General features: G+C 40.6%; 1 protein-coding gene across 3 annotated transcripts in view; it reads left to right on the forward strand.

Annotated features, from left to right (window-relative positions):
- The window catches only part of PPP2R2C (protein phosphatase 2 regulatory subunit Bgamma), a 153,292-nt gene that overhangs the window by 96,291 nt on the left and 42,619 nt on the right, over positions 1 to 14,382 (forward strand). For all 3 annotated transcript variants that reach the window (XM_054391407.1, XM_054391408.1, XM_054391406.1), the window contains 2 exons: positions 10,951 to 11,048; positions 11,646 to 11,811. In XM_054391407.1, coding sequence (XP_054247382.1) covers positions 10,951 to 11,048; positions 11,646 to 11,811 — 264 coding nt within the window. The remainder of the gene's footprint in view (positions 1 to 10,950; positions 11,049 to 11,645; positions 11,812 to 14,382) is intronic.

Raw genomic sequence — 14,382 nt, forward strand, 5'->3', positions numbered from 1 at the left:
GTTAACAGTGTTTGAAGTTCCTTTATCAGACACAGACTAGGGAAAGATGCATTGATTTTTAGTGCTTTCTGTTCTTCAACTATTTTTTAACATGAGTAATTATAGAAATACAATGCATTTAAAGTTGAGAGCAAATATTTCATTGGGTTTTGCACATTCCAGCTATCTAGAATTCAGTCTTTAATAGCCAAGAGTTCCTCTAGTTCCTGAGATAATAGGGTAGTTTAGCATGCTTTTCATTTTAAGTGCATGAGTAATCCATCTTTCCTCACATTTCTTTAGTTGGATATACATACATATATATATAGATATGTATGTATATATATATATAAATATATAAATATTCTTGGCCTTTCATGAACTAAATCTTATGAGCTTTCAGACCAATGTAAAATTATGTAAGGCACTCTATAATTTTATATTGTTTCTATACTCATCTCAAACCTTAAAGCAGTAGGGTTGATAGTGAAGCTGATTTTCCTGTTTTCCTGTTTGGTTTTTGACCAGCTTAGAAGCTGCCTTTGGTGTTCTTTCAGTAGCAGCAAACCATGTCAACACCAAAAAATCTGTTTTTTCTGGTCTTGGGCCATAAACTTGCAGAAGAGATCTTGTTGCAAGCAAGAACAACTAATCTTTGAGCTTGGCTTCAATTTACAGACTTAGGCCACCCACACTGTCTGGACAATTCTGAAAGGTCACAAACAGTGATTTCAAAGCAACATAGAATGGATCTAATATATTCTGATGTGTGTGATCTTCATCAAAGAAGTATTAGGCACTCCCATAGGTCCCACAGTTACATGATCTTGTGACAGACCCAGAGGCAAACTTGGAGTTGTCAGCTGAATTGCCTTTGGAGCCTGCCAAGCAAACAGATGCTAATGCTAGATGAGCATCTACACCACTTGGCGTCAAACTCCTGTGACAGCCAGCAAGCCCTGTGTGTGACCTTAGCTTGCTCATCTTCTGCTGGGAGTCACAGAGGAGATGTCCAGTGATGTAGTTTATTTGGATCCTGTAGCTCAAGATTCAACACTGCCATCTACCCTGGTGCATTAAGACTGAGAAAAGTAAACGCGTTTTGTTTTCTCTGCGCTAGTTCTACAGCCTCTGGATCCTTTCTGCTCTGAGAAGCCCCCATCTCTGCCAAGTGTAGCAGAAAACCATTAAACAAGTTGACATAGCAGAGTGTGAGTGTTGTTGGTCTGTGTGCTGCTCTGATTCTGTAAGGTGCAGTCACTGAGTGCATCTGCCTGATCACACTGATTGTTTGGGAGCACTGTGACCAGCTGGCTTGGTGGGACCAGTCCCTTTGAGGGTGATGTTGCACAGTTGCCAAAAAACCATGGCTGTGTGTGTGCTACCTCTTGAGAAATGTCCCTGACTTGTGACAACCCCTAAGCCATGCCAGTGGCATTTGGAGGAGAGCAATTTATCCCATCCAAAATTATGTCAAGGTGGTTTGCTCTTAGTAATTTAAGAGTATGATTCACAGCACCGCAAAGCTCAAGAACATCCTGGAGCTCTTCTTCATTTACCGGTGCAGATATGGCTGTTGTGTCTCTGCTTTGCTGTTCAACACTCTGCACTTGAAGACTCTGGCTGTAGTCCAGCTCCTAGCTCCAACCTTTCATGATTTTATATTCCCCCTGCTTCACCCAAAAGCCTCCTCACTGGGGCTTTTTCTTCCTTGGTGCAACTTGTTGCGAGGCTTTGTTTGTAAGGGCTCCATCAATATGTTCATTTAGCAACATGTATACTCACTTGAACCGAGAACAGGAGCATTTAAGTCTCTAGACAAGTGATTAAGAGCTTTATTAAATAGAAATGTTTTGCTGAGCCACTGCTTGGATTATCTGTCCCTTAGTATGTGTATAATCAAAATTGCTTCTCTGATCTTGGATAAAAACTCTGGAGCATCTGTTTCATTTTTCCCTTTGTGTGAAATGGGAATGGTAACATTTCCTTACTGACTTCCTTGGGTTACTGGGGGTTTAATGCCCAGAAAGTGCTTTGAACATGAGAACTGCTGTGACAGAATTACTGAGAGCTGTGCTTCTGGGATTTAATTGCTCTGTTAAGGGAAGGAGAAAGAAAGAATGAAAAAAAAAAAAAAAAGTAGTTCAGAATCAGCTGGCAGTAAAATTCTATTGATGTTTGTATGTAATAGAGGGAAAATAATGTTCATATTGGAACTAGTTATTTAGGATTGTAGTTTGGATGACTTTTTGTTACTTTCTGATGGATTTTAAAATAATGATTTTCCTTTTAAAATTCTAAACGTGGGTGGGATTTTTTTATGTCCGTGTTTCATAGCAGCCTTTTGGCAACGATGTTTTCTTATTGTAGGTCATTGCAATTATTATACACAAACCTAATATCACTTCTGATTAATTCTGTAAAATTAGTATATTGTAATGATTTTTACATTTTCTGGTTTTGCCATATATTTACTCCGATGTGAAGGAAGAGGTTCAAGGTCTTTCTGTGCTCTCAAGAAAATCCTGTTGCCTAGCATTTTTAGCACTTGGCAGCACCATTTCTAAGCTCTTCTGCTGGCAGCCAGGCTGTGCAGCTCCTCTGGGGGAAGTAACATGGAGCTGAGCAGAAGCACCCAGCTCAGGCAGGCTACCTTCTGTGAGTACCAGTTTAAGCCCTGTTCTGGAAACTGTAAATACATAAGGTGATGGCCATGGTGATTTTTTTTTTCTTTTTTTCCCTTCAGTGTTGGTTGGTAAGAGGAGTGGACTGGCAACATCAATGGTTGGATTTGGTGATCTTAAAGGTCTTTTATAGTCATCATGACTCTCTGATCTCCTAATTGTGCTGGTGTTTATAAAGAGGAGTGTTTCAAACCTGTTGTTGTGCCCCTAGCTTAGACGTCTGTTTCACCTGACAGTAAACCCAGAAAAAAGAAATATCCAGCTGCCTTAATTTTTTTCCCCTCATTTTTCATTTTTCCAAAGAAATCTCAAAAGAGTGGATTAGTAGCATGTGTTACACAGCATAAGCTGTCAAGAAGCTTTTAGGGGATGTGAAGTTTAGAAGCTTTCTCTGCATATTTTTATGCTAAAACAGAGATTGATTTGCAGTGTTTTCTTAAAGTGTTGCTTGTAAGAATAGCTACGAAGAGTGTTACCAAATGGCTTAGATGTGCCAAAGGTGAAAGGTTTTCTAGTGAGTTTTCCAATTTGCTCAGAGTGAGCAGGATGGAGGAATCAGTGCTTTCCAGGTTTACTTGCTTTGGAAATATCCAGTGGCTGAGGTACCTACTGAAAGCAGGGCTGGAATCATTGCTTGAGTTGCTTGTGGGTATACAGGGAAGAGTGCCAGTCTCATGGCACTCAGAAGCTGCTGGGCTACTGCAGGTGAGGGAGTACCATTGTTTGGGAGCCCCTAAATAGATACTAAAAGCAATTGCAGCAAGCTTCTCATCAGTCCACTGAGTATTTCAGATTATGAAGGCACAAAGCAATGCACTGAGTCACTTCAGCAAGTATAATAGTAACATTAATTAGGCATTCTGCAGAACTACTATCTGAAGCTTTGCAAAGTCTCACAGATCTAAGCAGGTCACCTTGGACACGAAGAAACTGAAGTACATGTCAACTGTAGCCAAAGTTTTCAGAAATGTGTCCTGATTTCCAGCTACACCACATCTTGACATGTTCCTTGACCTTATTTACTACTGAAATACTGGGAAACTTTCCATTTACCTCAGTGGGCAGAGGGTCTCTTTGGCCTCTTTTCCTGGAGACTTTGTACTTTACAGGAGGGCTATGGGTGCCAGAACCTCTGAAATACAGGCTTTGAGCTTTCAAATTAGGAATCAGATTGGGGGTGGGGAGCGTCACTTTTTGAGAAACTGAATTTCAATGACTTGTATTCAGTATGAAGTGGGTTTTTTAGCATGAAGCACAGAACCCAGAGAATCTGTTTTATGTATTTTTCCTACAGGCAAAATTTTTTTTTTCACATTGTGCTCCAAGAGTTGGGTAATTTTCTGATTTTCTAATTTGAGAAATACAGCTAGAAATCAGCATGTGATTAAAAAGCTGTTGAAAACATTTTCTAAGCTCTTAAATGCATATAAATATATTGGAGAAAAAAAGCCAGCTCTATTGAAGCTCAAGGCTAGAAACAGCGAATCACAGCAGCCATATGTGCTCATAGAGGGGGTGCAAATTTTGAATTTGGATTTTAGATTCTCTTTCAAGTACATTCTCTTTTTGAGTGAACACTGAAACTCATTCAGCTGTTCTGAATGGGAAGGTGCTTTCCTTGGTCCCTGAGGATATAGGAATGCGTGGACCTGTGAAACTCAGCAGTATTGTGGTAGTTTCGTTATCAACCAGGGCTGATGCTGAGTTGGCTTTCTGGTGCATTGGCTTTTAGCATTAGATTTCTCACACAGCCAAAGTGGACAGTGTGATATGTGAATTTTTGCTCTGTGTTTACTTGATTTTTGAAGGGTGGTTTCTAGTGTCACACAACGCCAGAACGAATGCACGTTGCAGAGTTTACTGCTTCAAGTAGGAATTTTTCCATTGTGAAGGATCTCTCTGCCAGCTGTTTCAGAAAAGGATTCCTCTGGCCCTCATACCTTTGAGGTTTTGTGTACCTTGTTTCTTAGCTGCTTGTGGAAACCTTTGAAACTTCAGTTTAAAAAGTAGCAGGCTTTTTCTTTCCACCCATTTTTTTTTTCTCACCTCCTTTTTTTTATTGTCCAAGTCTCAACTAATTTCTGACAACAGAGCTTGCTGTAATGGCTCTCCTTTCACACAAGATGCTGAATACTGCCCCTCTTTTATCTACCATTTATCCTTTTGTTTTATGGCTCTCTTTGTTGCAAGCTTCTTTGTTGTTACTTCCAGATTATGTTCCTCGGGGACTTTTCGTATCAGTATGAGTGAACATTGCTTGCAGCCATGCCAGATTGTGCTGTGATCTTATTGGATTTCACAAACCAAGGTTAGGCCAGGTCAGAACTTGGTTGAAATAACGTAGACTACAAGATTGCCTGCTGGCTACTGGCAACACACACACAACAAAAACCTGACCTAGATGCTGATTCAGTCAGCTCAGGCCAACTGTGTTCCCATGCTTGTTGTGGTGGATGCGATATAAAGGAGAAGTTCTGACCTGTTCTGGCTGGTAGGATTTCGTACTGGGTTGGTTTATGTTTTGGTTGGGTTTTTTTTGGTGTGTTTGTTTGTTTGTTTGTTTCTTCCCCAGCAAAAAAAGTTCTGATGTTAATTCCAGTATTCAGGCTCTTTCCAAATCCAAATTCCAAATCCTCCATCAGGATTGCACTTCAATTGAGTAGAAGAGCAGCCAGGTGGAAAGGGACCTGGGGGTACTGGTTGACAGCCGCCTGAACATGAGCCAGCAGTGTGTCCAGGTGGCCAAGAGAGCCAATGGCATCCTGGCCTGCATCAGGAATAGCGTGGCCAGCAGGAGCAGGGAGGTCATTGTACCCCTGTACACAGCACTGGTTAGGCCACACCTTGAGTACTGTGTCCAGTTCTGGGCCCCTCAGTTTAGGAAAGATGTTGAATTGCTGGAGCATGTCCAGAGAAGGGCAACGAGGCTGGGGAGAGGCCTTGAGCACAAGCCCTATGAGGAGAGGCTGAGGGAGCTGGGACTGTTTAGCCTGGAGAAGAGGAGGCTCAGGGGAGACCTCATTGCTGTCTACAACTACCTGAAGGGAGGTTGTAGCCAAGAGGGATTTGGTCTCTTCTCCCAGGCAACCAGCACCAGAACAAGAGGACACAGTCTCAAGCTGCGCCGGGGGAGGTTTAGGCTGGAGGTGAGGAGAAAGTTCTTCACAGAGAGAGTGGTTGGCCATTGGAATGTGCTGCCCAGGGAGGTGGTGGAGTCACCATCCCTGGAGGTGTTCAAGAGGGGATTGGACGTGGCACTTGGTGCCATGGTTTAGATAGGCATGAGGTGTAGGGTGACAGGTTGGACTCGATGATCCTTGGGGTCTCTTCCAACCTTCTTGATTCTATTCTATTCTATTCTAATATTATATTCTCTGATCTTCTTTTCTCCGTACCATTGTGTGATGTTGTTTGCCCTCAAAACTTGCTACTGCTGTCCAAAAACCTGAATTTCTCTGTTGGGTGAAATAGTTTTGAAATTTTCTTTGTTTTCCTGATTCATAGGATGGTTTGGGTTAGAAAGGACCTTCAAGATCATTTACTTCCAACTCCCCTGCCATGGGCAGGGATACCTTATGCTGCACCAGGTTGCTCAAGGCCTCGTCCTACCTGGCCTTGAACACCTCCAGGGAGGGGGCATCCACAGCTTCCCTGGGAAACCTGTTCCAGTGTCTCACCACCCTCTCTGTAAAGAATTTCTTTCCAATATGCAGTCTAAATCTCCTTTCCTGAAGCTTTGATCTATTCTCTCTCATTCTATCACTACAAGCCCTTGTAAATAGTCTCTTCCCAGCATTCTCAGAGGCCCTCGTCATGTACTAGAAGGCTGCTCAAAGATCTCCCTGAAGCCTTTTCTTCTCCAGGCTGAACTGCCCCAACTCTGCCTGTCCCCTTATGGGATGTGCTCCAGCCCTCTCATCATCTTTCTGGTCCCTTCTGGTTCTGCTCTGGCAGCGTGATGTCCTCCTTATGCTGGGGGTGCTGGATGCAGTACTCCAGATGGGCTCTCACAAGAGCAGAGTAGAGGGGGAGAATCTTCTAAAGCAAAATAAAGTATACCAGGGCCTTCACATGAAAGGCCCCAGAAAGGTATGAATTGCTAGTAAAAGTAACACACAGTAATGTATAGTTGAGCTTTTCTTAGCTCAAGGTTTCTGACCAAAAGTCTGTATGAAGTAAGTACAGTCAGACTTTGCTTTAGTGAGTACATACTAGGTGCAAAATGCCCTACAATTATGCTAGAGTGCCCCAAAATAGTGCAAAAATTTATTACATAGATAAGGCTTTTCTAATTATTGTAAAGATATTTGGACCTCCTTGTGTCATATACGAATGAGCTATTAAAAACCTTTTAGAAAAACAATGTTAAGAGGCTAGAAGGTGAACACCCCAAAGCATGTGATGGTGTGAAATAAAGGCCAGTACACAAGCCCAGGCTCTGTGTACTGACCTTAGCTTCATCCCAACCCACACTGAGCCTGGGGGAGAGCTGCTGGAAGGTTCATTTGCCTGTATCTGTGCCGGAGCAGTACTCATGGAGTTGAGGGAAGAGCAGTACAGTGAGCTAGAGATATCTTGATGTATACAGATGTACACTGATAGCCTTAGATCTATGAGAAAAGCTGACTATATCTAGCTAAGCAGCAGCTGTTGGGTTCAGCATAGCCATTAAGCACATTTAAAAACAGTAAATTGTGAAGCTGCAGAGTTCATGTGGTACAAAAGGGCAGAGGTGACTAGGAGTCAGGGAATGAAATAATTCAGCCTGAATCAGGAAAAACTTCCTGTCAGTTTAACCTTGAGGAGTAATGTGATGTCTTTCTGTGAATAGGAAAATTAGTCTGGGGAATGAGGTCTGTAACGTGCTGTACCTCCTGGAACAATTTGTTGTGGCAGGATGTGGAACAGAGGACCAGGTGTGTACCCCCCTGGAGTATTTTCGTCTTTTGATGGTTTTTGGTTTGCTTTCTTCAGTCAGCAACTGTAAAATGTTGAGGAGTGTGACTTTTAAATTCAAGTTTGTATACATTTCTACACTGACAAAATGGGTAATTTAAAAATTAAGTAAGGGGATTAATATTAGATAAAAATTGGGATTTGTAATCTGAGTGGAAATATTTGCCCATTGGCACTGAGGTTATCCATAATTGTTCTTGAAAGGTAAATTATCTCTGCCTCTCATAATCCTCATTGTTAGTGCAAAGCTTGGCACTGCCAGCAGAGATATGGAAGGTGTAGTGCAGAAGTGCTGGAAGGAGTCTTTCATCTCTGCCATCCCTTGCCAGGGATGGCAAATTCATCAACTCTTCCATCGTGGAGCATTTATATATCCTGGAGAGGGTGAAATCAAGTAGTTAATTGCTCTGTACACTCAGGGGGCCATTCTCCAATGGAAGAATCTGCAGGATGGGACTGCAGTGCCTGATGTTGCTACAGCATTAATAAATATGTTGGGGAATATTCTGCAAAAGGGTATGAAGAGCTTTGATGATTGATTCTGTTCTTTCCTCCTCTGTCTTAGGGAGAGCCAGCCTGGCTAATCTTTTTTTATGAAAACAACATGACTAATGTTCTCCTGCTGAACAGATATGCTGGATAAGATTTTTTTTTTTTCCCCTGGCTGCTGTTTTCAACTGTTATTTACAGGATCAATAAAAGTGATTTTCCAATTCAAGGATAATTTTTTTTCCCAACAAGCTGCATAGCCTCTAAGGTTGGAATATTGGATCTGCTCTATTTCAGAACGAGTTAATTTTAAAATGATAGGTAGGCTGCAGTTCAGAATTAGTTTTTCTAATAGAAAGGAGGGATATATCTGAAAGAAACACCTTGTGGGGGAGAGCATTTTGCCTCAGAACAACATCATTACACACTCCCCACAGATCCTGAATGTCTTAGCTGCTTTTCTTTAAGCAATAATCACTTAACTGCACACAATATTTTAATGACAAATGCAATATAATAACAGAATGCAGAGCTGGTTTATTACAGCCCTGATTCAGTTACCGTGGACTTTACTGCTCTGCAAAGTGCAATGTAATATTTTGTGTCCACTGTGAATGTAGGGAGGAGTATTTCATGCTATTGTGGAAGTATTCCAGGTCAATAGCAAGTGCATTTGAATTTGCATGTTTGAATACATTTATTCTTTTTGAAGAGTTATTTTATCTGGTTCTTTTGTGACCTGTTGAGAAAATCATGTGTTACACATATGCACACATACACACAAACACATCTGTATTTTAATACATATCACATTCTTCCTTGAGCCTCCATTCTAGAAGGACTGTCACTGAGATTTCTTCTAGTTCAAAGGAGAACTGGAGTTCTACCTTTGTGGTTGGGGTGAGATACAGCTTTGAATAAGCAAAATCATTCAGTTATCATTTTACAAGCACACCTACTATCAGCATGAATTTTGTAGGGTAAGAATAAAACAGTCAAGAAATGTTCTTACACTGGAAGTACTAGAAATGAACTTTACATGCCAGAAAAGTTGATTAGATTAAAACCGAACAAACCAACCTCCTCCCCCCATTTTTTAGATTGAGCTTCAACCCATTCCAAGCCCCACTCCAGCCATAAACAGTCTCTCTCTACTCTTTCTGTGTTCTAAAAAGGTTAGAGCTTTTGGAGTGCTGACCTATAAAATAGACATGCTTCATGTGGAAGTCCACATAAAAATCAAATACAATTAACTTAGAGAAGATTTGGGTTCAGACCCAAAATATTGTAAGTTGTCGTGTTCCATTTTTCTCAGTCATTCATACATTTTATTCAGTAAAAAAGAAAACTACATCCCCACTTTATGATTACTCTTATATGTAGTGTGTGGAGGAAAAAAGAGGAAAGTTTGGTTGATTGGTTTTGTTGTTGTTTGGTTGGTTGGTTGTTTTTTTGACAGAATAGTTTGATGGTGAAAATTTTATTTAAAAAATAGGGTAAAAGTTCTTTTTTTTTTTTTTTTTTTTTTTTTTTCATTTGCTGAATTGTTTATAACATTCCAGTAAGAATCTAGCTTTGGATGTCTGTATTGCTGATGAGAGCAACTGGCAATAGAAGCTGCTAGCTTATTAAAAGAATAATAGGAACAGATGTTTTCAATTCATAGAATGTATCAAGTAAGTGGTACATCCACTTGTTATTTCTGTTCCTTTGAATTTTAGTGAAGTCATTTGGGGCTAGGTTTTCAAAAGAGCTTAGCCCACTGTCGCCTCATTGTTCTCAGTGTAAACTGATGGATGATGAACGTGTTTGAAAACCACAGCTTTTTGCGCCTGCAGGGGAGCTGCTATCTACTGATGCTTCTGAAAATCTGGCCCATGTTTCTGATGAGTGAATGCTGATCATTGTAGAGGAATCATATGGGCAATCTCTGAGTAATACCCTGCATTTGTCTGTGATTGTATGTATGATGGCTTCTTCATTTACTATTGCACTAGGCATTTTGATTTAAATTATGCTAGTAGCATAGGATTAACCATGGATTATGATTCTAGCACTTACTGGCATAAAAACAGAAGAACTAGTTCCTGTGCTCCCTTCTCATCCTGAGGTAGGGTAATTTGCACAGAAGACTGGCCTCAGGTTTTGATGAGGTTTCTTTCCTGTTTAAGCTGATGCAATTGCTTAGGGAAGACAAGTTGCTGAAAATTAGAAAAAGAGGAGACTGGAATCTTTTAATATTTTGGTGACACATTTATGTGGTGCTGAAGTGATTTACCCAAAACAGTGATTGAATGTGCAGATTGAGTGTGCAGTTCTGGGTTTGCCTTCATTCTTCAGTGGTAGGACAGGCTACATGTACCTTGCTTGTGCTCTCTTGTCTCAAACACAGATTTGAGAAAACTAGTGCTAGGGGTTTATATGGAAACCTTCATAAAGGGTGAAGAGCAGGGCTGAGATGCTACACTGGTCCTTGCTAGAGGAAATAGCAGGAGGCCAATGCTGTTGCTATCCCCAGTACTGAAAAAAAAAGCTCTGTAGCAGCCTGAGACTGCTCTTCTTGAAGCATAACCTCTCCAGAGATCTCTTCCACTGCAAAACTGCAGATGTGCTGGAAACACAAATGTGCCTCGTTATGTTTGCACTTGTTTCATTGTGTAGCACCCTCGGATGGTAAATAGCATGCAGCCTGTTTGCATTAGTGACTTGCTGTTGAATTCATCTCTATTCCTTCAAACCCCTCGTTTGTTGCATTTTTTGTGGAGTGCTTGATACTTCTGATGGCTTTTTGTTCTAGTAGGAGTCTTAACATTTGTCTTTTTTTTTCTTTTTCCTCCTCCAGCTGATATTATTTCTACAGTTGAGTTCAACCACACTGGAGAACTGCTGGCTACTGGTGACAAGGGGGGTCGGGTTGTTATATTCCAAAGGGAACCTGAGGTATGTGAGTTACCAATGTAGTCCTTAGTAACTTGCTAAAAATTTGCTTTATTTTTAATACTTTAATTGGATCTGACTGAAAAAGACATGTTTATAGTCTCAAGATTCAGAAAAACAGAATGTGAACTCTTTGGCGGGGAAGTGAAGAGGGTAAGCATCTTTTACTTGAAATTTTGCAGTCCCAAACAAAAATGCTTCAAAGCTCCAAAATTTCAGCATAATAAGAGATAAGGTGTTTTTTGTTTCACTTCTTTGTTTAAATAGCTTTTGCCTGTTCATTAGAACCATTCAATTTAAAACAATGCCTTTGCTGTGCCACCTCTGTGTTTCACTTTCAAACCCAGTCCATCTATTTTGTAAAAAGTTTTCCTGGATAATTGACCCTTTGAAAAAAGTGTCTTTTATTAAATGTTGCTCCAATACTTACAGGAAATTTAATTCCTGTAGAAACTAATGTGTCAATCTCACGGTTTAAATGAGAAACTATGTTACACTTTCAATATTTTTATATTTATAAGGCTACTTAAACACCTTTCCTAAGAGATGGAAATATATTGCCATCATAAACAACGCTTTTGTTTTTCTGACTCTCCACAGAGTAAAAATGAGCCTTACAATCAGGGGGAGTACAATGTTTACAGCACTTTCCAGAGCCATGAACCTGAATTTGATTATTTGAAGAGCTTGGAGATTGAAGAAAAAATAAACAAGATCAAGTGGTTACCACAGCAAAATGCAGCTCACTCGCTTTTATCAACAAATGGTAAGATGGATGAGTGTTTATAGGACATATCAGCATTTTACTTGTGTGAGTTTTACTGCTGACTGTATACATTTCTTCATTTTAATCTAGTCTTTTAGTAATTTCCTTTTCCATAGTTTACCAGGACTGTCAAACTGGCTCATGGCTGTTATTTATGTATTTTATTCACAGTCACAGGGTTTTTCCTATTGGCTGTCCATAGACATTTAGAAAGCTATCCATTTTTGCTATTAACATGCAGTGCTACTCTGAAATAAATTTTAAGCCAAAGGTATCACCTTAATCAGCAGCTGTGTTTCACTGGGGATTTAAAATTTTGTCTGCTATATTTGTCAGAATTTTCATTCTTTGTAGATATGTAAATGCATGTAGGTGAGAGAGATGAATTTCTTTTTTTTCCCTTTTCGTTCATTATCATCAGAATGGTTTATTTAAGTTCTAAAGAGCTACACAAATCTTTGGAAGGCAGTAGAATGTTAATAAGAAATTGATACTGACTCATCTTTCTAACATGCTTAAGGCCTATTGATAAAAAAAAATACAGCATTATTGCTCAGAGGGGATATGTAGATGTGGCATAGTGGGAAGAAACTGAATGGAGTCTAACATGCAGAGGTGTCATTTAGGAAGCATTTGGACGCCCACAACCGTTATTACTGCTCGTGGTACCTGAATGTAAAACTTAGATCACATTGTAATCAGAAAAGAATTTTTCTGTTAGAAATTTAAGCATAAATTGAGTAGAAATTTGAGTGGGTCCAGAGGAGGCCATGAGGATGATCAGAGGGCTGGAGCACCTTCCCTGTGGGGATGTGCTGTGAGGACTGGGGCTGTTCAGCCTGGAGAACAGAAAGCTTCAGGGAGACCTTAGGGTAGCCTTCCAGTACCTGAAGGGGGCTACAAGAAAGCCAGGTAGGCACTGTTTACAAAGGCTTGTAGTGATAGGATGAGAGGGAACGGATTGAAGCTTGAGGAGGGTAGATTTAGACTGAATGTTAGGAAGAAATTCTTTACAGTGAGGGTGGTGAGACACTGGAACAGGTTGCTCAGAGGAGGTTGTGGATGCTCCATCCCTGGACATGTTCAAGGCCAGGTTGGATGAGGTCTTGAGCAACCTGGTCTAGTGGAAGGTGTCCCTATCTGTTGTAGCTAGTGCTAATATCTGTTAGTGCCAATGTCTGTTAGCTAGCTAGTGCTAGCTATGGCTAACTAACAGATTTGTACTAATTTAATCATTAGTCAGCTAATTATGAAGTTTGGGAGTTTAATTCTGCACTTCTCCCATGCTTAAAATATCTTATCTTGCTTCAGATAACTTTACCTGATATCAGCTACTTCCAAGTGCATGATACTCAAGCAGATTATTGAAAGTAAACCTCTCCCTCTTACTTTAAAAGTTGTTTTTGGAAACACTGAGGAATGCAGTCATGTCCTTGGACATGCTGCTTTTGCAGTTGGCCTAAAGACCTTTTGATCAGTTTTCTGGCTTATATTAATATGGGAGGGGAGAAAGGAAGAAATAATCAGTCTTAGTGTTGCTATGTATTAATCCAACACTGAGCAAGCCTACGACCTGGCAAAATAGTTTGCCCTCCTTCCTTCTCAGTTCTGGATCATCCTGGCAGATCTCTTTATGGTGAGAACAGAAGTGGTGCTACTGACATAGCCTTTGGATTTTGGCTTCAAAGCACAATTTTTAATGTTTTAATTACATCAAATTACATTTTTGTGTGTCAAGGAGCATTTCTAGCTTTCTGGCACAGCAGGGTTGAAGTCTGAAGATTTACCTTTTGGTATCCACTTATAGATAGATTTAACTTTGGGGTACAGCAGGGCAACACTGAGTTCCTCACTGTCTCTCAGATTGCCAGTGAGAAGCCAGTGACAATGGGTATGAGCTCCATGCCTATAAAAAGAGATAACAGCATTTCCCCTAACTTCTAGAAAGTGAAGGCATCACCTGTCACGCATGCTCATATTGGGCAGGCTGTAGATACAACTGGAGTGATGGTTTATATCTACTAATTTCTGAGCCTGATATTTTAGTGCAGTTTTTGGTGTTTTGCTGTCTGGTATTTTAGGATCTGAAGCACAGTTTGGGCAGAGAAGGGAGAACTGTGGAACATCATTCTTTCTTCCCACAGGCACAGGTGGACAGTGCCCATTGTATTTGCTGGAAGGGGCGTTCCTGTGTAAGGGAACATGAGGGGAAAGTCCATCTAAATCTTACCCTCAATATGAGACTTGACAGGTCTGCCTCTGCCCAAATCTGTCTCCATCCTTCTAAGGAGGACTTTAGTCTGAGGGTGTCTCTGCACAGGTCACCTCTGTGGGGGATATTGGTTCCTTTTCAGTTCACACATTACCAACAAGTCACCAGCAGCATCTGATTGCAGCATCTTAATTAATGGAGACAGAAGGGAACCACAAAGGCTTTTGAAATCCCACTGTGGATTTGCAGTGCTTGCAGTTAGCAAATTTGCACTGTAAACTGAAGTGATTTTGTAGTAGAATAGTACATTATCAGGATTCATTGGTATCTTTTGTACCAGAATATAGTGGGGCCACTTC

The sequence above is a fragment of the Indicator indicator genome, chromosome 23 (genome assembly GCF_027791375.1).
Source record: "Indicator indicator isolate 239-I01 chromosome 23, UM_Iind_1.1, whole genome shotgun sequence".
In the NCBI taxonomy this organism is placed as follows: domain Eukaryota; kingdom Metazoa; phylum Chordata; class Aves; order Piciformes; family Indicatoridae; genus Indicator; species Indicator indicator.